This window comes from Puccinia triticina, chromosome 18A, assembly GCF_026914185.1.
Source record: "Puccinia triticina chromosome 18A, complete sequence".
NCBI lineage: Eukaryota > Fungi > Basidiomycota > Pucciniomycetes > Pucciniales > Pucciniaceae > Puccinia > Puccinia triticina.
The window spans coordinates 1,082,865-1,106,491 of record NC_070575.1 but is presented as its reverse complement, the minus strand read 5'-3'; the positions used below and the strand labels follow the sequence as shown (position 1 = coordinate 1,106,491).

Below are 23,627 nucleotides of genomic sequence, written 5' to 3'. Positions count from 1 at the left end.
GCACACTCCGTAATAGGAGTGTGCCAAAGCACACTCCGTAATAGGAGTGTGCCAAAGCACACTCCGTAATAGGAGTGTGCCAAAGCACACTCCGTAATAGGAGTGTGCCAAAGCACACTCCGTAATAGGAGTGTGCCAAAGCACACAGCACACTCCGTAATAGGAGTGTGCCAAAGCACACTCTGTAATAGGAGTGTGCCAAAGCACACTCCGTAATAGGAGTGTGCCAAAGCACACTCTGTAATAGGAGTGTGCCAAAGCACACTCCGTAATAGGAGTGTGCCAAAGCACACTCTGTAATAGGAGTGTGCCAAAGCACACTCCGTAATAGGAGTGTGCCAAAGCACACTCTGTCTCACGTGGCGCAGGCCACTGATTCTATCGGCAGGGGGGGGGGTGGTCGTTGAGCTGTATGGTTGGAACTTGGTGGTGTCTGTCGGAAGGTCTAGCACTTCAACCACTACAAGATATCCTGAGTGGGATATCCAGTAAGAAATCCAGGATACCCTGTATCCCAAAGCACACTCTGTTATAGGAGTGTGCCAAAGCACACTCTGTTATAGGAGTGTGCCAAAGCACACTCTGTTATAGGAGTGTGCCAAAGCACACTCTGTTATAGGAGTGTGCCAAAGCACACTCTGTTATAGGAGTGTGCCAAAGCACACTCTGTTATAGGAGTGTGCCAAAGCACACTCTGTTATAGGAGTGTGCCAAAGCACACTCTGTTATAGGAGTGTGCCAAAGCACACTCTGTTATAGGAGTGTGCCAAAGCACACTCTGTTATAGGAGTGTGCCAAAGCACACTCTGTTATAGGAGTGTGCCAAAGCACACTCTGTTATAGGAGTGTGCCAAAGCACACTCTGTTATAGGAGTGTGCCAAAGCACACTCTATTATAGGAGTGTGCCAAAGCACACTCTGTTATAGGAGTGTGCCAAAGCACACTCTGTTATAGGAGTGTGCCAAAGCACACTCTGTTATAGGAGTGTGCCAAAGCACACTCTGTTATAGGAGTGTGCCAAAGCACACTCTGTTATAGGAGTGTGCCAAAGCACACTCTGTTATAGGAGTGTGCCAAAGCACACTCTGTTATAGGAGTGTGCCAAAGCACACTCTGTTATAGGAGTGTGCCAAAGCACACTCTGTTATAGGAGTGTGCCAAAGCACACTCTGTTATAGGAGTGTGCCAAAGCACACTCCGTTATAGGAGTGCGCCAAAGCACACTCCGTTATAGGAGTGTGCCAAAGCACACTCCGTTATAGGAGTGTGCCAAAGCACACTCTGTAATAGGAGTGTGCCAAAGCACACTCCGCAATAGGAGTGTGCCAAAGCACACTCCGTAATAGGAGTTGCCAAAGCACACTCCGTAATAGGAGTGTGCCAAAGCACACTCCGTAATAGGAGTGTGCCAAAGCACACTCCGTAATAGGAGTGTGCCAAAGCACACTCCGTAATAGGAGTGTGCCAAAGCACACTCCGTAATAGGAGTGTGCCAAAGCACACTCCGTAATAGGAGTGTGCCAAAGCACACTCCGTAATAGGAGTGTGCCAAAGCACACTCCGTAATAGGAGTGTGCCAAAGCACACTCCGTAATAGGAGTGTGCCAAAGCACACTCCGTAATAGGAGTGTGCCAAAGCACACTCCGTAATAGGAGTGTGCCAAAGCACACTCCGTAATAGGAGTGTGCCAAAGCACACTCCGTAATAGGAGTGTGCCAAAGCACACTCCGTAATAGGAGTGTGCCAAAGCACACTCCGTAATAGGAGTGTGCCAAAGCACACTCCGTAATAGGAGTGTGCCAAAGCACACTCCGTAATAGGAGTGTGCCAAAGCACACTCCGTAATAGGAGTGTGCCAAAGCACACTCCGTAATAGGAGTGTGCCAAAGCACACTCCGTAATAGGAGTGTGCCAAAGCACACTCCGTAATAGGAGTGTGCCAAAGCACACTCCGTAATAGGAGTGTGCCAAAGCACACTCCGTAATAGGAGTGTGCCAAAGCACACTCCGTAATAGGAGTGTGCCAAAGCACACTCCGTAATAGGAGTGTGCCAAAGCACACTCCGTAATAGGAGTGTGCCAAAGCACACTCCGTAATAGGAGTGTGCCAAAGCACACTCCGTAATAGGAGTGTGCCAAAGCACACTCCGTAATAGGAGTGTGCCAAAGCACACTCCGTAATAGGAGTGTGCCAAAGCACACTCCGTAATAGGAGTGTGCCAAAGCACACTCCGTAATAGGAGTGTGCCAAAGCACACTCCGTAATAGGAGTGTGCCAAAGCACACTCCGTAATAGGAGTGTGCCAAAGCACACTCCGTAATAGGAGTGTGCCAAAGCACACTCCGTAATAGGAGTGTGCCAAAGCACACTCCGTAATAGGAGTGTGCCAAAGCACACTCCGTAATAGGAGTGTGCCAAAGCACACTCCGTAATAGGAGTGTGCCAAAGCACACTCCGTAATAGGAGTGTGCCAAAGCACACTCCGTAATAGGAGTGTGCCAAAGCACACTCCGTAATAGGAGTGTGCCAAAGCACACTCCGTAATAGGAGTGTGCCAAAGCACACTCCGTAATAGGAGTGTGCCAAAGCACACTCCGTAATAGGAGTGTGCCAAAGCACACTCCGTAATAGGAGTGTGCCAAAGCACACTCCGTAATAGGAGTGTGCCAAAGCACACTCCGTAATAGGAGTGTGCCAAAGCACACTCCGTAATAGGAGTGTGCCAAAGCACACTCCGTAATAGGAGTGTGCCAAAGCACACTCCGTAATAGGAGTGTGCCAAAGCACACTCCGTAATAGGAGTGTGCCAAAGCACACTCCGTAATAGGAGTGTGCCAAAGCACACTCCGTAATAGGAGTGTGCCAAAGCACACTCCGTAATAGGAGTGTGCCAAAGCACACTCCGTAATAGGAGTGTGCCAAAGCACACTCCGTAATAGGAGTGTGCCAAAGCACACTCCGTAATAGGAGTGTGCCAAAGCACACTCCGTAATAGGAGTGTGCCAAAGCACACTCCGTAATAGGAGTGTGCCAAAGCACACTCCGTAATAGGAGTGTGCCAAAGCACACTCCGTAATAGGAGTGTGCCAAAGCACACTCCGTAATAGGAGTGTGCCAAAGCACACTCCGTAATAGGAGTGTGCCAAAGCACACTCCGTAATAGGAGTGTGCCAAAGCACACTCCGTAATAGGAGTGTGCCAAAGCACACTCCGTAATAGGAGTGTGCCAAAGCACACTCCGTAATAGGAGTGTGCCAAAGCACACTCCGTAATAGGAGTGTGCCAAAGCACACTCCGTAATAGGAGTGTGCCAAAGCACACTCCGTAATAGGAGTGTGCCAAAGCACACTCCGTAATAGGAGTGTGCCAAAGCACACTCCGTAATAGGAGTGTGCCAAAGCACACTCCGTAATAGGAGTGTGCCAAAGCACACTCCGTAATAGGAGTGTGCCAAAGCACACTCCGTAATAGGAGTGTGCCAAAGCACACTCCGTAATAGGAGTGTGCCAAAGCACACTCCGTAATAGGAGTGTGCCAAAGCACACTCCGTAATAGGAGTGTGCCAAAGCACACTCCGTAATAGGAGTGTGCCAAAGCACACTCCGTAATAGGAGTGTGCCAAAGCACACTCCGTAATAGGAGTGTGCCAAAGCACACTCCGTAATAGGAGTGTGCCAAAGCACACTCCGTAATAGGAGTGTGCCAAAGCACACTCCGTAATAGGAGTGTGCCAAAGCACACTCCGTAATAGGAGTGTGCCAAAGCACACTCCGTAATAGGAGTGTGCCAAAGCACACTCCGTAATAGGAGTGTGCCAAAGCACACTCCGTAATAGGAGTGTGCCAAAGCACACTCCGTAATAGGAGTGTGCCAAAGCACACTCCGTAATAGGAGTGTGCCAAAGCACACTCCGTAATAGGAGTGTGCCAAAGCACACTCCGTAATAGGAGTGTGCCAAAGCACACTCCGTAATAGGAGTGTGCCAAAGCACCCTCCGTAATAGGAGTGTGCCAAAGCACCCTCCGCAATAGGAGTGTGCCAAAGCACACTCCGCAATAGGAGTGTGCCAAAGCACACTCCGCAATAGGAGTGTGCCAAAGCACACTCCGCAATAGGAGTGTGCCAAAGCACACTCCGCAATAGGAGTGTTCCAAGAGTGTGCCAAAGCACACTCCGCAATAGGAGTGTGCCAAAGCACACTCCGCAATAGGAGTGTGCCAAAGCACACTGCGCAATAGGAGTGTGCCAAAGCACACTGCGCAATAGGAGTGTGCCAAAGCACACTCCGCAATAGGAGTGTGCCAAAGCACACTCCGCAATAGGAGTGTGCCAAAGCACACTCCGCAATAGGAGTGTGCCAAAGCACACTCCGCAATAGGAGTGTGCCAAAGCACACTCCGCAATAGGAGTGTGCCAAAGCACACTCCGCAATAGGAGTGTGCCAAAGCACACTCCGCAATAGGATTGTGCCAAAGCACACTCCGCAATAGGAGTGTGCCAAAGCACACTGCGCAATAGGAGTGTGCCAAAGCACACTGCGTAATAGGAGTGTGCCAAAGCACACTCCGTAATAGGAGTGTGCCAAAGCACACTCCGTAATAGGAGTGTGCCAAAGCACACTCCGCAATAGGAGTGTGCCAAAGCACACTCCGCAATAGGAGTGTGCCAAAGCACACTCCGCAATAGGAGTGTGCCAAAGCACACTCCGCAATAGGAGTGTGCCAAAGCACACTGCGCAATAGGAGTGTGCCAAAGCACACTCCGCAATAGGAGTGTGCCAAAGCACACTCCGCAATAGGAGTGTGCCAAAGCACACTCCGCAATAGGAGTGTGCCAAAGCACACTGCGCAATAGGAGTGTGCCAAAGCACACTCCGCAATAGGAGTGTGCCAAAGCACACTCCGCAATAGGAGTGTGCCAAAGCACACTCCGCAATAGGAGTGTGCCAAAGCACACTCCGCAATAGGAGTGTGCCAAAGCACACTCCGCAATAGGAGTGTGCCAAAGCACACTCCGCAATAGGAGTGTGCCAAAGCACACTCCGCAATAGGAGTGTGCCAAAGCACACTCCGCAATAGGAGTGTGCCAAAGCACACTCCGCAATAGGAGTGTGCCAAAGCACACTCCGCAATAGGAGTGTGCCAAAGCACACTCCGCAATAGGAGTGTGCCAAAGCACACTCCGCAATAGGAGTGTGCCAAAGCACACTCCGCAATAGGAGTGTGCCAAAGCACACTCCGTAATAGGAGTGTGCCAAAGCACACTCCGTAATAGGAGTGTGCCAAAGCACACTCCGTAATAGGAGTGTGCCAAAGCACACTCCGCAATAGGAGTGTGCCAAAGCACACTCCGCAATAGGAGTGTGCCAAAGCACACTCCGCAATAGGAGTGTGCCAAAGCACACTCCGCAATAGGAGTGTGCCAAAGCACACTCCGCAATAGGAGTGTGCCAAAGCACACTCCGCAATAGGAGTGTGCCAAAGCACACTCCGCAATAGGAGTGTGCCAAAGCACACTCCGCAATAGGAGTGTGCCAAAGCACACTCCGCAATAGGAGTGTGCCAAAGCACACTCCGCAATAGGAGTGTGCCAAAGCACACTCCGCAATAGGAGTGTGCCAAAGCATACTCCGCAATAGGAGTGTGCCAAAGCACACTCCGCAATAGGAGTGTGCCAAAGCACACTCCGCAATAGGAGTGTGCCAAAGCACACTCCGTAATAGGAGTGTGCCAAAGCACACTCCGTAATAGGAGTGTGCCAAAGCACACTCCGTAATAGGAGTGTGCCAAAGCACACTCCGTAATAGGAGTGTGCCAAAGCACACTCCGTAATAGGAGTGTGCCAAAGCACACTCCGTAATAGGAGTGTGCCAAAGCACACTCCGTAATAGGAGTGTGCCAAAGCACACTCCGTAATAGGAGTGTGCCAAAGCACACTCCGTAATAGGAGTGTGCCAAAGCACACTCCGTAATAGGAGTGTGCCAAAGCACACTCCGTAATAGGAGTGTGCCAAAGCACACTCCGTAATAGGAGTGTGCCAAAGCACACTCCGTAATAGGAGTGTGCCAAAGCACACTCCGTAATAGGAGTGTGCCAAAGCACACTCCGTAATAGGAGTGTGCCAAAGCACACTCCGTAATAGGAGTGTGCCAAAGCACACTCCGTAATAGGAGTGTGCCAAAGCACACTCCGTAATAGGAGTGTGCCAAAGCACACTCCGTAATAGGAGTGTGCCAAAGCACACTCCGTAATAGGAGTGTGCCAAAGCACACTCCGTAATAGGAGTGTGCCAAAGCACACTCCGTAATAGGAGTGTGCCAAAGCACACTCCGTAATAGGAGTGTGCCAAAGCACACTCCGTAATAGGAGTGTGCCAAAGCACACTCCGTAATAGGAGTGTGCCAAAGCACACTCCGTAATAGGAGTGTGCCAAAGCACACTCCGTAATAGGAGTGTGCCAAAGCACCCTCCGTAATAGGAGTGTGCCAAAGCACCCTCCGCAATAGGAGTGTGCCAAAGCACACTCCGCAATAGGAGTGTGCCAAAGCACACTCCGCAATAGGAGTGTGCCAAAGCACACTCCGCAATAGGAGTGTGCCAAAGCACACTCCGCAATAGGAGTGTTCCAAAGCACACTCCGCAATAGGAGTGTGCCAAAGCACACTCCGCAATAGGAGTGTGCCAAAGCACACTCCGCAATAGGAGTGTGCCAAAGCACACTCCGCAATAGGAGTGTGCCAAAGCACACTCCGCAATAGGAGTGTGCCAAAGCACACTCCGCAATAAGAGTGTGCCAAAGCACACTCTGTTATAGGAGTGTGCCAAAGCACACTCTGTTCTAGGAGTGTGCCAAAGCACACTCTTTTATAGGAGTGTGCCAAAGCACACTCTGTTATAGGAGTGTGCCAAAGCACACTCTGTTATAGGAGTGTGCCAAAGCACACTCTGTTATAGGAGTGTGCCAAAGCACACTCCTTAATAGGAGTGTGCCAAAGCACACAAACGACGCTCAGTAGTTGAATAGCAGCCAGCAAATTTGTTGACATTTTTGAGAATCAGAGCCCAGCAACATTTGACGGCACCGACAGGACGCACTGGAAGGTCTTTAAAGTTTTTGACATGTTTTTGGGACTTGTTGTATTCCTTGATGAGGTCGGCAAGATGCTTGTGGATTTGCTCCCAAAAAGTCGCGGCCTTCTGCCCTCTCCCAACGATGGCGTCTCAACTCGTGTTCAACCAAGAAATGCAGAGATTTTTGTCTTCCTCAACCAACCAGCGAGGAAAGCCCTTCTTGAGTGCTGTTTTGTCGTTGGTCTTTGGTGTGTTTTCATTGTTGATGAGGGGGTTTTCTGCTGGTGTTGGGGTATCCACGTCGTTGGGTTGGTGCTTGGGAGTGGATTTGGTGGCCTTTGTTTTTTTTTTCTTTCTTGGAGAGCTGCGAGTAGCAGTGGATACCGTGTTGTCCATCTTTGCAGTGTATGAAGTCAAGCGGATTCTGGTTGATTGCGGCCGGGAGGCGACCCGCACAAGTCAGCAGGTGATCGCGGGTTGGACCGAGCTTAACTAGGCCTCCGGGCGGGAGCGGGCGCGAGCAGCGGAGCTGTCCACGCCAGTGGAGGCCTATACCTTAAGTCGGGATTCCCGCGTGATGAGTTTTTTGATTTCGCGGGAAAACCCTCTTTTTTGACTTCCTCCTCCTGTACCCGCTTCTTTGATCCTATCCACCTAATTTCCTTAGAAGACAATGAAGGCCTGCTTCTTGTCTTTCTTTTGGTGTTATGTATCCTGTTGTACTGGTCCTCACTGATTTTATAAAGATTTTTGAAAACTGTCTGTTTTCAGCTCCCAAGGACTTGTTTTGGTGTGCGCGGGGTACTCAAACCGCTCGTTTGAGCAAAAAAAATTCAAAGTGTGATTTTATGAAAATCGTTATAAAATCACAAGTTTATGTACTTCTTCTGAGTTTGGGTTGGATGAACAGGAAGATGCTGCTCTTCCATAAACCCTGCTCAGACATCCTCAAAGTTTTGAGGAAAGTGAGTGATTCGAGGATGAAGTTTCCTCCCACCAAAAGGTGGGAAACTCATCACGCGAGGTTGTCGACTTAAGGGGCAAGTCTCCCCTGCGGGGAGGTTCGCTTCGCGAACCGACCAGCCAGCCAACTGGCTGGCGCGCCCCGCAGCAGGGGACTTGTGTTAAGTTCGGGGTTGGACTGCCCCCGGCGATGTTCCCAGGGTCGTTCCGCGGGTCCGTTAGCGCGCAAAACAGGAACCCGGGCGGCCAAAGTTCGCCCCCGAACGCCCAGTCACGGCTCCGTTAGAGATGCTCTAAGCGTGAGGTCGCCAGCTACGACGGGGTTCCATATATGAACCCCAACAAGGGAGCAGTCATGAACCTCCCCGCTGTAGACTCCTCCCCCCACCTCAGATCGCCAGAGTGCCACTCGCTTCAGAGTTGCGATATGAATTCTTTGATTAAACTGTGGTGCTCCAAGGCTCGGAAGAGTGGCTCTTTCCAGTGGCTCAAGAGTGCAGTGCTGATCGCCAAAATTTCAAGCTGGGGACAGTTATGAAGAATTCCACACATCAGGAATCCGCCACCTTTGCCCATCGAAGCTGGTCCCATCCACACGAAGCGCAAGGCGCGGACATGATCGCCGAGTCTGTTCAATCGACGGCAGATCTCGGAGAGGAGGCATGATCAAGTTTGATACCCAATGAAGTTACACGTTGGCTGATGATCGTCGTGTCCTTCGTGCTTGGACTTCAAGGCCTCTCGATACAGGCGAGGGAACTGGAAGTGCGGGCGACTCGGTCTGGCACATATTGTCTTTTCCAAGAAGCTTGGACAGATTTTAAAAAAAATGTTTTCAAAAATCCTTTGCAAAACACATATCTTTCATATATACTCCGAGTTTTGATTTGACAGGTATCAGATACAGCCCAAGGCTAAATTGAAAACCAAAGCCATCATCCTTGAGAAGATGGTCTTGGAGTAGAACTCAGGAAAAACTGAGCTCATATTTGGAACCAGAGCAGCTTGTTGACCCCTCCCCCCATGGCGCACGGTGACAGACCGCTGCCCTCTGCCCGAACGGAGGGGCCGACCAAGCACCAGACCGTTACACAACCTGCAAAGGACAAGAGGGCTGTGGGATACTCCACCAAAAGTTAATCTCAAAATCAACAATAAACCCATACACCAAAACAAAAAAGATTGGAAAAGGTCCAACCTTCTCGGAAAAGACAATATGTACGGAGCGATCTCTTGGTTAGATATGTACGCTATGAGCCACATGCATATGCATATGCATGGGCCTGGGGAACGTCACCATGTGCCCCCCTTCACCAAGTAAATTATCATCAAAAACCTCTCACCTGCAGTCGGTGGTCTGGCAATACTCACAGCTTGTTTTATCCAGCGTGTGATGGATGCCTGGCTGTGAGTATCGTCAAGATCCCGGCCCGAAAAGGAAGACAACCGCAACCGCAACCGCAACAGCCAGCGAGAACCGTCTCAACAGAATACCAACAACAACACAAGAAACCGAGCAGCAGCAGGAGCACAACCACATTCACATTCACCATCACGGGGACGACGACCAGGGGCGCCGAAACTCCGCAACCACCCCAAACAACTTCCCCCCATTTGGCATCACCGACTTCAGCGTATCCTTCACGTCAGTCCTCGGCACATGCACCCTCAGGATGCGAGAGGTGGATATCTAATAATCTCCATCTTCCTCTCCCCGCAGCGCGGGCCCCGCTGGAGACTTTGGTCTCTCGACGAGAAGCGGTGCAAGACGAGAAGACATGAAGATGAGAAGGCGAGAAGAAAACCGGGGAAGAAGACAAGAAGAAAACCAAAGAAGAAGACGAGAAGCGGTGCAAGACGAGAAGATGAGAAGATCAGAAGACAAGAAGATGGGAAGACGAGAAGACGAGAAGACATGAAGATGAGAAGACGAGAAGAAAACCGGGGAAGAAGACGAGAAGATGACAAGATGAGAAGACAAGAAGAAAACCAAAGAAGAAGACGAGAAGCGGTGCAAGACGAGAAGATGAGAAGATCAGAAGACAAGAAGATGGGAAGATGAGAAGACGGGAAGACAAGAAGGCACGAAGATGAGAAGACGAGAAGAAAAGAAGATGAGAAGACGAGAAGACAAGAAGAAAACCGGGGAAGAAGACGAGAAGATGATCAGAAAACCGGGGAAGACGAGTAGACGAGACCAGTGTTGCTGGCGTTTTGCCGTTTTCATCCCCTGCTGATGTCGTTTTCTTCCTTGGTATCACGATGCAACGTGCTGTTGAACGAGACGACCAAAACCGGTCCAAGTACGCCATGGCCGCCATCAACCCCAGCAGAATCGGTAAGAGTTTCAGCGATGCAGCTCTGCGTGAGGTGGTCGATACGATCTCCAAGCGTTGTCAAGTCTTACTCGAAATCGTCAACTTCAACGTCGAAGGCCAGCAATATGTCACCACCGGAGAGCTTGTGGCGCTCCAAACCCTTACCAACGTCTTGAATTTCTTGAAGGTCCAGAAAATCGACATCGCTGAACTCCAACAGAAAATGTCTCTTGAGAAGGTCAAAGAACACTTGATCGCAATCGTCGACGAATGTCATAAAGAGTCTCTACTGAATTATCGTCGAGCTTCTGGCTTACCAATTCGCATCGTAAGTTCCCTTTTCTATTTACTCAGCTACTTTCACAAAGCCCATCTGACAATATTTGTGTCCGAATTTTCAGACCAGTACTCTGGATTCAAACTCAGGATCAGCTGTTTTCCCACCACAAGTACAACATCGAGCGACTGATCGAATTCGGCCCGTCTCCAACCCTCACCGGCAAGGCTTCTCGTACTTTGAAACTGAAGTACGATAAGCAAGATACAGCTCACAACATGTCCCGAGAGATCCTTTGCATTTCGAAAAACATCAAAGAGATATACTACCAGTACGAAGACGAGGTTGAGGCTGAGGCTTCCTCACCAGCGGCCAACGAACCCGCGGCCGCTTCTCCTGCCGCCGTTGCCGTCGCTGCCCCAGCACCTGTCGCTGCTAGCTCCGGACCTGTCGTCGCTGTCGCTGACGAGCCACTGCAGGCTGTCGAAACACTCCGTGTCTTGGTTGCTCAAGGCTTGAAAAAACCTTTGGATGATGTGCCCCTTTCCAAGGCAATCAAGGATTTGGTCGGCGGCAAGTCTTCTCTGCAAAATGAACTGCTCGGCAGTGCTCGTAAGTTTATTGTTCGATTCATAGTCTTCTAATGTGAGAAACACTTGAACTAACCGTTGTGCCGCTCGAATTTCTCAGAGGCTGAATTCGGCTCGGCACCGGACAAGGCAGAGGTGATGCCGTTAGGAGAATTGGGTGCTGCCCTCCAATCCAGCTACGGTGGCACTATGGGCAAGCACATGAGTGCTCTGGTATCGCGACTCATCGGTAGCAAGATGCCTGGAGGTTTCGGAATGTCAGGCGTGAAGAGTCATTTTTCTAAGTCTTGGGGCTTAGGACCGGGCCGAACCGAAGGTGCCCTGTTGATGGCCTTGACCATGGAACCGCCCAAACGATTGGGCTCGGAGGGAGAGGCCAAATCCTATCTCGATTCGGTCGTCCAAGCTTACGGAAAGCATTCCGGTCTCGCTCTGTCTCAAGGTGGCCCAGCCGGTGCGGCCGGAGGCAGCGCCGGCGGCGCTGTGATCAACTCGGAGGAATTCGAGAAGTTCCAGCAGAGTCAAGACACATTTGTATCCCAGCATCTCGAAGTCTTGTTGCGATACTTCAAGAGAGATTCACGCGATGGCTACCGATTGCACGACCTCAAGCATGCCGATTACTACATGCGGGTCCAAGACGAGTTGGATAGTATCCAGAAAGAACACGGCGAAAATTACCTCCAAGGCATCCAGCCTGTCTTCGATCCTTTCAAGGCCCGCCACTTCGACTCGGCGTGGAATTGGGTTCGACAAACCGCCCTCGAGATGTTTTTTGACATGTCAGTATTGTTTTCTTTTCTCTGCTTGATGCTCAATGTATTCCTGACCCAACTTTCGCGGAACTTTTCGCTACAGTATTTACGGCCGGTTGAATACTGTCGATCGTGATATTACCGCCAAGGTATGTCACACCTCTCCCCGGCTCTTGTTCCGTCAATTTCTTACGAGTCATTCTCATTTTAGTGCCTGGTAATCATGAATCGAGCCAATCCTGCTTTGCTCGACTACATGCAATATTACCTCGACCACACGGATGCCAGCAAGGGCGAACGATACCGTCTCGCAAAGGAGTTTGGACAGATGCTTTTGAGCAACTGCCGGGAAGCTGTCGGTGCAGCTCCCTTGTACCGAGATGGTTAGTTGATTGTTTGATTCATCAACGGTATGGCGATAAGATCTTTTCGCTCACCCTCTCATGATATACAGTCACTTTCCCCACGGCTCCCAAGATCACCGTCACTCTCAAAGGTGAAATCGTTTACGAGGAGGTCAACCGCGTGGGCGTTTCTCGACTCGAGCGCTATGCAGCTGAGATGGCAGCTGGATCGAAAATTACTGCCGAGCTGAATGTACGTTGTCATTTTACAATTAGCAGTATTTCCACCCTTCTAACTTGGTCCGATTTTCCGACAGTTGGACAAGGTCCAGGAATCCATCAGAACCTGTACAAACTTGTGAAGTCTTAACCGACCATTGCCAAATCCCAGATGGCACCGATCCTTATACGGAGAGGTTGTCAAAGGTCTCTCGCCCCACGAGCGCAATCGAGGTGGCACCGGACCTAGAAGTCGTCGGCTTTCCAGTCAATTCTTGCGGCCTGTGCAGGTCGAGCCGACTGCCCTCTCGGGCGGCAAAACACCCTTATTGCACCTCAAACGGAAAGTGGGAAGCAACTGGATCTACAGCAGCAAACTCACCACAGTACGCATTTCGTATCTTGGCTCATTGCTCGTGCTTGACGCTGATCAGTGTCGTTCATTCGCCTGTTCTAACAGCTTTATCTCGATGTCTTGACCGAACTCGCATCCGCGGGGACCACGTTCGAGCACAAGAATGCCTTGTTGACTGGTGTCGGTAAGGCCAGTATCGGAGTAGAGATCTTGAAGGGTCTGTTGAGCGGAGGCGCACATGTAATTGTGACCACTTCTCGTTACTCTCGTGCGACGGTGGAATACTACCAGGCTATTTACCAAGAAGTAGGATCGCGCGGCAGTCGACTCACCGTCGTTCCTTTCAATCAGGGATCCAAGCAAGATGTTGCAGGTCAGACTCGATCTCGCTTTGTTTGATATACGTGGAACTCTTGCTGATTTTCGAGCAATTTATTTTAGCCTTGGTTGACTACATCTACTCCACCGATAAAGACAAGGGGTTGGCCATGGACCTCGATTACATCTTGCCCTTCGCAGCGATTCCGGAGAACGGACGAGAAATTGATGGTTTAGATGATCGCTCCGAACTTGCTCACCGAGTGATGCTGACCAACCTGCTGAGATTGATGGGCGAGGTCAAGAAGAAAAAGCATGCTCTCAAACTCGTCACCCGCCCTACCCAAGTTGTCCTGCCGCTGTCCCCCAATCACGGCAACTTCGGTAACGATGGTCTCTACTCTGAGTCGAAAATCTCGCTCGAGACCTTGTTCAATCGATGGTCTTCTGAGTCCTGGGGCGAGTACTTGTGTCTTGCAGGGGCTGTTATTGGCTGGACTCGGTCAGTTGCAGTCTGCTCCGATTATCCCTCATTTGCAAATTTCTGACGTAACTTCATTTCTGTTTGTAGTGGTACCGGTCTGATGTCGGCAAACAACTTGATCGCTGAAGGCGTCGAAACACACGGTGTCCGCACTTTCTCGGTCAAAGAAATGGCTTTCAACATCTTGGGTCTGATGCATCCGCTTCTTTTCGACGTTGCCCAAGTTGAACCGGTATGGGCAGACTTGAACGGAGGCATGGACAAGCTACCCGATCTGGCGGAAATCAGCATGAAAGTTCGCCAGGAGCTTAACGAAGTCGCTAACGTCCGCTCGAAGATCAGTCTCGACAATGCTATCGACTTCAAAGTTATCCATGGTGTCGAAGCCGAAGCGATTCACCATCCAGTCAAAATTTCACCTCGTGCGAACTTTACTCTACCGATGCCCAAGCTGCGCCCCAACTTCGACAATGAAACAAGCATGACCTTGCTTCGTGGTATGCTAGACCTAGACAAGGTTATCGTCATCGCTGGTTACGCCGAAGTCGGACCATTTGGTAGCTCTCGTACCAGGTGGCAAATGGAAGCTAAAGGCGAATTCAGTATCGAAGGCTTACTCGAATTGGCCACAATCACCGGTCTGATCAAATTCGTGGATGGCAAACTCAAGAATGGCAAACAGTACGTCGGTTGGGTAGATGCTCAGACGGAAGAGCCGGTCGATGACTCCCAGGTCAAATCGAAGTATGAAGCCCAAATCTTGGCGCATACCGGGGTTCGGTTTATCGAGCCGGAGCTCTTCCGAGGCTATGATCCCAAGCGCAAAGGATACACCCAAGAAATCGAGCTCAATCACGATTTGGAAGCCATTGAGACCTCGCGAGCTGATGCCGAGAAGTTCAAATTACAGCACGGTGACAAGGTTGATGTCTGGTTCGACGGTGACAAATGCTTCATCCGCTTCAAGAAAAATGCCAAGATTATGATCCCCAAAGCCGTCAGATTCGACCGACTTGTGGCCGGCCAAATCCCCACTGGCTGGGACGCTCGAGTCTTTGGTATTCCAGACGATATCATTGCCCAAGTCGATCAAACTTCCCTCTGGGCGCTTGTATGTACTGCCGAAACACTCAGTAAGTCCAAACTTATTGGCGGCTTTATGCGCCGTAGCAACAGTCGAACTGATCGACCTCTTACCTATTTCAGTGATGGCTGGCATAACCGATCCGTATGAGCTATACAAGTACATCCATCCCAGCGAAGTGGGAACTTCCCTTGGTTCTGGAATGGGTGGAATGAGCAGCTTGTCGAAAATGTTCCGCGACAGACGTGAAGAGAAGGATGTGCAGAAAGACATTCTGCAAGAAACATTCATCAACACTGTCGCCGGCTGGGTCAACTTACTCTTAAGTAAATCTGTTTTCAATTCTCTTCTCTAGCTTTAACTTCGTGTTTCGCTGACTGTATTGGCATTTTCCAGTGTCGTCCAGCGGTCCCATCAAAATCCCAGTGGGTGCTTGTGCCACCGCATTACAATCAGTCGAAATTGCATGCGACACCATTCTCAGTGGAAAAGCGAAAGTGATGATTGCTGGTGGATTCGACGACTTTGATGAAGAAGGAAGTCTCGAATTTGCAAACATGCAAGCCACCAGCAACACTGAAACAGAACTAGCCGCCGGACGCGAACCCAATGAAATGTCTCGTCCGACCACCAGCACTCGAGCCGGATTCATGGAGTCTCAAGGATGTGGTGTCCAAGTTCTCATGTCTGCCAAGACTGCCATCGAGATCGGTGCCAGTATCTACGGCATTGTAGCTTACACCGCAACTACGACTGACAAAGCTGGCCGAAGTGTTCCTGCGTGAGTTTCATTTTCATTTGTCTTTGTCGATTAGAATGATTGTTGGTGCTTACCAATCTGCTTTTCGACATTCCTCTCCGACAGACCTGGCCGTGGTGTTCTTTCTACTGCCCGTGAAGCCCCGGGCAAAGTTCCAGCTCCCATCCTAGACCTCGAATGGAGAAAGCGCCAACTGGCTTTCAGAAGAATGCAGATTTCGCAATGGTTAGACAACGAAATCGACATCTTCAAGAGCATGGTTTCTAACCTTGAGAAAGCTGGCCAACCAATGCCCTCCGACGAGATCACCGAGAGGTATGCTGCTATCGAGAAAGAAGCGAAACGTCAAGAAAAGGAAGCACAATCAACTTTCGGGATGCTTACTGGTGAAGACCCCACGGTTGCTCCCCTGAGACGCGCCTTAGCTGTTTGGGGACTGAACATCGATGACGTTGGAGTAGCCTCGGTATGTCTTAGTGTTGGTCTGTTGGTCCCGAGTCCTTGCTGACGTGGGTTCTTTTGGCCCGCAGTTTCATGGTACCAGTACCAAGGCAAATGACAAGAATGAAAGTTCGGTTTACAACCAGCAATTCCAGCATCTCGGTCGATCACGCGGTAATGCTGTCCCTGTGGTAGCGCAGAAATGGCTTACTGGTCATCCCAAGGGTGGTGCTGCAGCATGGATGATGTGCGGCGTTACACAAGCTATCCAGGATGGTATCATTCCCGGCAACCGGAACGCCGATAACATTGGTCCTGAGCTGCAGGAGTTTGAATTTTTGGTATACCCCTCCAAGTCGATCCAGACGGACGGTATCAAGGCCGGTCTCTTAACTTCGTTCGGATTTGGCCAAGTTGGTGGACAGGTATGGGTTGTCCATCCCGATTACTTGTTGGCGGCCATCGAGCCAGGCGAATATGATTCATACGAATCCAAAAGAGTTGTTCGCGAGCGCGCCGTAAGTCCCACCTTCACCTAGCTTTGTTTCTTCATCGATAATTCCGTTAACCTGTGCATTTGCACCCCTTCCAGAGATACCGCAAGTTCAACGATTTCTTAACCAAGCGTTCGCTGGTGATTCTGAAGGAAACCCCTCCTGACACACCCGAACTAGAACCTCACGTTCTTTTGAACCCACTCGCCCGAGTATCGAAGGACTCGACTGGATCTTACTCCTTCCCGAAGAAGCCGGACCATTTACCCACCAGAGTGAATGTTGCCGCCAAGACAGCTTCGTTGGCGGCTACAATCACTCAAAAGGACGAGAACGAAGACGGCGTTTTCGGTGTCAGGCCGGATGTCGAGATGATCACAGCCGTGCCACAATCCGACGTTTTCCTAGATCGAAACTTCACCGAGCAGGAGCTGGCTTACTGCCGCCAATCGCATGATTTCAGTGCGTCACTCGCCGGCAAATGGACCGCCAAGGAGGCAGCCTTCAAGGCCATGAAGACCCTCAGCAAGGGCGCGGGTGCGGCCATGAAGGAGATCGAAATCCTCTCTGGACCCAGTGGCCCCGAAATCAAATTGACCGGCGAGGCCAGTAAGGTCGCTCTCGAGAAAGGCATCAAGAACTTCGAGCTTTCAATCTCGCATTCAGATGAAGTCGCCATGGCCTTCGTTGTGGCTCGCCGTTAAACGGCCTATTCTGTGTATTTCTGTCACGATGCTCTTGGTATTCTTTTTCTTTCTTTCTTTTTCTTGCATCAAGCGTGTATAATTTTTATCAACCTTGTACTTTTTATCAACCTTGTCTCAACTGAACGCTGAACACCCCATAGCTTGAATGAATCAATGAACAATCTTATTCTCAGTCTCTAGTTGTGTGTTGCACTCGTCGGCTGGTACTGACTGGCCGTTGGCATCAACAGTCTACGTAATATTTGGCTCTCGATGGCCTGTCGCCAGGACGTCAGGGCAGTCTTTGGCTCGATGGCTGGCACTGTCACCAGCGTGCGCCCATCCGGCCATCCAAGTCAGACTCTCCAGGCGTTGGTGACATCGGCGTCCGGCCGGCGTGTTCATCCATACATGTATCCTTGACACAACACCCCCATCCGTGAGCTGCGAAAAGGGTTTGCCTTTTTTTTTGTGATCCTGAGCTTCAGCCAGGGATACAAGTCAAGTGGCAAGGCTTAACGACACCCGAATCATACCTGCTATGGGCCGGGCTAATTATGTAGCTTTCATCCACTGTCGCATCACTGAAGCAGCACAATACTTTGTTCTTTCCACCTCCGTAGTTCTTGGAGACCCGGTAAAACTGATTACAAGGTTGTGACATGGCACCATATTGCTCTGATTCAAGTCGGACCAAAGTGATTTCATGTTTTGTTATGTATATAACCTCAGTGCAGCCTAGAGCAACCCAGTGAATATTACTTGATCTTTCTGAATTTCTGAGCAGTCCAAACCAAACAACTTACCAGACTGATGCTTTTGATGCTTTAACTTGTAATAGAAACAGCACGACTTTCCCCAGGAATTACTGGGAGTTCCTTTAATGGCAACAAGAAAGAGATAAGGATGTTTGGTAGTATAGCACCCCTGATGGACAACCCTGAAGGACATGAATTTGTTCAAAAGTTTATGTGCAAGTTTCCAGAGCTGAGGGAACAAGGAACTGAATTGGCAAGGGATTGTAAGTGTCAAAACTGAGTCTGCATGAATGCATAGAACATTGGAAGGTACTTAATATACCTTCCAATTTCACCTGAATTCCAATAGATGTGGAACATCCAGATTCTGAAGAAGGGAGAGAAGGTATGTTTCATTATCATTTTTCATTCAATAAATTTCTACACAAACTCTTGAGCTGACAAGTACTACATAGCTTTAATAACATGGTTGCTAAAGGACCTGAATTCTATTAGCAAAAGGGCAGCAGTTCATGATCCCTGGCTTATATGCCAATTTCTTAACCTGTTGGCAGATATAGACACTCTTGTCTTCCATCATGTACTTCATCGGCTGTCAAAATTGGGAGGAAACATAGTTACTACAATCTCCCACTTTTGAGATAATTTGCCAGCCTGTTTTTCCTTTGGGAGATTTCTGAGAAAGGTTGATCGTACCAAAGACATGTATGTCTTGTGTCTTTCTATATATAAAAACAAGCCAACAAAATTTGTTCACTAATTTTCTTTTCTTATCCTTTTGATGAACCAGGAATTGCTTTGATATACTGAGTTTACTATTTGAAAATACTTATCAAACAGATCCTACTCTCAAGCAAATCTTATCTAGATTTCATCAGAACATAAGCCAGGAAACCAACACTTTATTGGAACATTTGAATTCTGCCCTATCATTTATAACTATTAAAAAGAGGGGGTTGAGAAATCGACTCCCAAAAATTAAAAAATTGACTCCCAAATCGAGTTTACGTCGCGCGGACCGCCGCGCGACGTCTTTCCCGGGTCCCCATGACCCAATTTTGACCCGGGGGCATTTTGGGAGTCGATTTTGTAATTCCGCGATCCCAAACGGGAGTCGGAATTTTATTTTGCAAAAAATGCCGGAAAATAAAGAAAAATTTATACCTCCGCACTGGGGCACCCAAAGCCCCCCAAAATTTTACAGCACTCTAAATACACTCTCTAGAGAATATTTTAAGCTTCATGGCATTAGCAAACCTCAGGGAGACCCTGTGTAGCCGGGGGCGGATTTGGCGGATTTCCTACTAACGCAATGCGCCATGTCCTGAGATACGGTGATCCAAATGCCCCCAAAATTCTACAGCACTCTAAATAAACTCCCTAGAGCATATTTTAAGCTTCACGGCATTAGCACACCTCAGGGAGACCCTGTGTAGCCGGGGGCGGATTTGGCGGATTTCCTACTAACGCAATGCGCCATGTCCTGAGATAATAGTTTTGCGGTCTGTATTGGTAATTGTAGATAGGAGGGCGGGGAATCCTTTGAGCACCCTCCGTTTTTTTTTTATCTCTTCTTGATCAGAAGATATAGAGGGTTCAAGTGAGGATAAGTAGTAGGAAATCTGCCAAATCCACCCTCCGGCTACACAGGGTCTCCCTGAGGTTTTCAAATGCCGTGAAGCTTAAAATATGCTCTAGAGAGTGTATTTATGTGGCAGAAAAACTTTGGGGGCATTTGGATCACCATATCTCAGGACATGGCGCATTGCGTTAGTAGGAAATCCGCCAAATCCGCCCCCGGCTACACAGGGTCTCCCTGAGGTGTGCTAATGCCGTGAAGCTTAAAATATTCTCTAGAGAGTTTATTTATGTGGGAGAAAAAGTTTGGGGGCATTTGGATCACCGTATCTCAGGACATGGCGCATTGTGTTAGTAGGAAATCCGCCACATCCGCCCCCGGCTACACAGGGTCTCCCTGAGGTGTGCTAATGCCGTGAAGCTTAACATATGCTCTAGAGAGTGTATTTAGAGTTCTGTAAAATTTTGGGGGGCTTTGGGTTCCCCAGTGCGGAGGTATAAATTTTTCTTTATTTTCCGGTATTTTTTGCGAAATTAAAATTCCGACTCCCGTTTGGGATTGCGGAATTACAAAATCAACTCCCAAAATGCCCCCGGGTCAAAAATGGGTCATGGGGACCCGGGAAAGACGTCGCACGGCGGTCCGCGCGACGTAAACTCGATTTGGGAGTTGATTTTTTAATTTTTGGGAGTCGATTTCTCAACCCCCTAAAAAGAAAGGGTATGAAAAATTACAATGGCAAACGACTATATTTGAAATAGTTAATTCCCTTTACAAGCATCAAGGGATAACTGTTGAGGATTTAAGGCAGTTCTTTCAATATGAGAATAACATTCAATATGCTGCCAAATATCTTCAAGACCAATATTCATACTGATTATGTTTTTACATAATGTGTTTAAAGGGGTCCTGCTGGGAAACGGACTGGTTTCTGACCAGTGTACTCCATAACCATAACTGAATCGGTACATGTGCCTTATCAGTCTTCCCTCTCTGGTTCCTTTGAAAGAACATATTACTGCAATCCTGGAAAACATGTTTTTGACCAAGGCTTTGGTTCAGCTCTGCGTAATATCTTTCCTGGTAAATGAAATCCATTTTCACCCAGAAATTTTTCTCCAAACTGGTATAATTTATAATTCTCTTTTCTAAACTCTTATAATTTGAATCCTTGATAGCACTTGAGGATGATCAAAGGAAGAGGTTTGAATTTTCACTTATGGACCTTTCATACATAGATTATTGGAATTTTCCTCTGGAACATAAGGGAGTGAAAGGCACATATGGACTTGATTCTATTTCCCAGTTTCAATGGTTCAGGTGGTCTTTCCATCAGGATCCCATGACAAAGGAGTCATTCTTATCAGATGAAAATAAAATGAGCAAGAATTTCAAATACAATTTTGAAGTTTTCACCACATATGATCAACCAGAAGTGTCTATAGAGTTTATACTTCTTCATCAATTGTTTGAATTCATCCGAGAGGGAGTCGGAATTTTAATCCCGCAATCCCAAAGGGGAGTTGGGATTTCAATTGTACAAAAAATCCCACAAAATATAAAAAAAATCATCTCCTCACTGAAGCACCCAAATGCTCCCAAAGCTTAACAGCCATCTAGATACACTGTCTAGACAATATGTTGAGATTTACAACATTAGAAACCATCAGGAAGGCCTTGTGGAACTAGAGATGGTCAATTTGAATCCGGATCCCAACTTGTGTTCAGGTATCCGAGGCCGTTTTTTCCCAATTCCGGGCATCCGCATGCGCTGGCGGATGCCTCCGTGTGTGAGGGGATACCCGCACGGGTATCAGCGGATACCTGCCACTCAAAAAGCACTCAAGAAAGCGGGTTCGGAGTTGCACAGCTGCGGCTCACATAGACCCTAGGGGTGGCGCCTGTCCTGTCTGTTTGCATGCAAACACGGACAGGACAGCCCCAACAAGTACTCCGTCCTTTCCGTTTGCACACAAACGGACAGGACAAAACAGTGTCCTGTCTGTTTGCGTGCAGGAAAAAACATTGGCGTCCTTTGTGTTTGCACGCAAACAGACAGGACAGAGGTTTGGGGCTGTCCAGTACGTTTGCACGCAAACGGAAAGGACATAGGTTTGGGGCTGTCCTGTACGTTTGCACACAAACGGACAGGACAAAGGTGTTGCTTCCCTCCTGTAATTCTGTGGTCCTGCGAACCTCTTTTGTGCAAACAGACAGGGTGTATATCCTGTCTGTTTGCGTGCAAACAAACAGGGCGCTGAGGTCTTTTCCTGTCCGTTTGCGTGAAAACAGACAGGACACCCATGTTGTGGCCCTTGTCCTGTCAAGCGGATACCCGTTTAGCTACCCTGGTACCCGGTGGATTTTCCCAGGATCTGAGACATCTGCATCCGCTGGGGGATACCCGCCGGCCTGAGTGGATAGCAGATACCTGCAACGGGTGCAAAGTGACCATCTCTATGTGGAACAGGGGGGTTAATTTGGCGGATTTCCTACTTAGCGTAACTACCCTTTGTTGCTTGAATGCAATCCAAATGTTGGTTTTCTTTTGGTTTAATTTGCCTTGGCATGTTTGACGTTGGGGTCATCCCCATGGCAGTTGCTTGAAATCAGGGCTGTCAGACAGCTTCCGACAGTTCTGCCCAAAGCTACCATCAGAGTCAAAAATTCAAGCTGATGGAAAGTCTTTACGTATGGCTTACGCAGACAGCCTTGCACAAGCCTCACGTCTCACTTTGAGGTCAAGCCTACAAAATAGTTTTACATGGGCCTTGCTGGCGACGTCAAGCCTGCAAAGAGGCCTCTCCGCGGGCCTTGCGCGCGCAGTCAGGCCTAAGAAACACCTTTACATGGGCCTTGTGTGTGCGGTAAAGCCCATGGATGCACGTTGCGCCAACCCTACGTGGGCAGTCAAGCCAACTGCGGGTGCCATCTTTTCTTGCTACAAAAACCCCGCCCAAATATCTGGCAGGACGCGGGAGGGTAGACCCAACCCCAATTTGTGTGTTGAGCCACAGTCAACCGCGCTCTGTGGTGTAGGAGGAAGAGAGAAAGAAAAGAAGAAAAAAACTCAAGAGGGATTGAGGCTAACTTATCAAAGTCCCTCCCTATGCGGGAGGTTGGAGTTCGGAGATCAGGTGGTGGTACGGGGGGTAGCTCATTTGGGTGGAGCTTAAGTTTGGGTGGTGGCAGGGAGGGACTTACACCTAAAGCGACTGTTTGGGTGGCAGAGCACCCACCAAAAAAGGATGAAAATCTACATTTTGATTTTTCCAGCCTGCAGCTTCAACACGCGTTGCCAAAACTACAATAATAAGTCCGTTGAAGTGCATATTGAATGGGTCAATCCTTATGTAGCGGTTACCAAGAGCAACCATCTGTGACAAGTAATGAAACACCCATCTTACCCACTACGTACCTATTCCTTTTGGAAGGAATGGCCGGAAGGCACGAGCAACTTGACCCTTCTCACCCAAGAAGACATTGCTGGCGAGAGCGGCGTACACTTTTTGACAAGCTAAGCTAGGTGTACCCGCTTGTCGGGATAAATTATCTATAACCACGGGTGTAAGGACATATTATCTTTTCACAGAAGAAGACATTGCCATGAAGCGGGTCGCTAGCCGGCGACCGGGCCAAACCCGCTTGCCGACGATGCCTTGGAAAAGCTTTGAGGTCGTATACCTTCTTACCGACGAAAACAACGGCGGCAAGGATGCCAGCTTGTAAGAGAGTGTGGCGGGGTGGATGCCACCTTAACGCTGTCCTTGCTGACCGAGAACTTTTCCTTCACACCAAGCAGCTACAAGGTGTACTCACCTCAAGATGTATGTATCACCTGCTTGCCGGGGAGGATCCCTCCTTGGCGAGCACCTTGTACCCGCTCTTCCCCAGAAAGCAGGTACAAGCTTGGGGAAGGCTTATCTTTGCAGAACACCTCGGTCCTACTCACCAGGAACAGTTCCTAGTTGGCGGACGGGTGCATTCCTGAAGGGAATGTTGTAAATGAGTGTGTTGCTAGTGCACCTCGCAAAATTCATCACTCCACATTGGGTAATGAAGATTTTTGTTGTCATTATGCATTTTACCTCGACTTATTGCTGTTAGTTTCGCCCACCGCAAAACTCG

At 49.1% G+C, this 23,627-nt stretch overlaps 1 protein-coding gene across 1 annotated transcript; it reads left to right on the top strand.

Annotated features, from left to right (window-relative positions):
* Positions 1-10,299: 10,299 nt before the first annotated feature.
* On the top strand, positions 10,300-18,436 carry PtA15_18A140 (uncharacterized protein; the record flags this gene model as incomplete). The annotated part of the gene is made up of 18 exons (XM_053164650.1): positions 10,300-10,683; positions 10,782-10,976; positions 11,184-11,244; positions 11,323-12,004; positions 12,081-12,126; positions 12,189-12,360; positions 12,432-12,574; positions 12,639-12,679; positions 12,713-12,926; positions 13,001-13,268; positions 13,337-13,672; positions 13,922-14,830; positions 14,904-15,107; positions 15,178-15,562; positions 15,647-16,007; positions 16,072-16,500; positions 16,575-16,841; positions 18,416-18,436. The coding sequence occupies 18 exons, from the start codon at positions 10,300-10,302 to the stop codon at positions 18,434-18,436; spliced, it is 5,118 nt and encodes a 1,705-aa protein (XP_053028638.1).
* Positions 18,437-23,627: the final 5,191 nt, after the last annotated feature.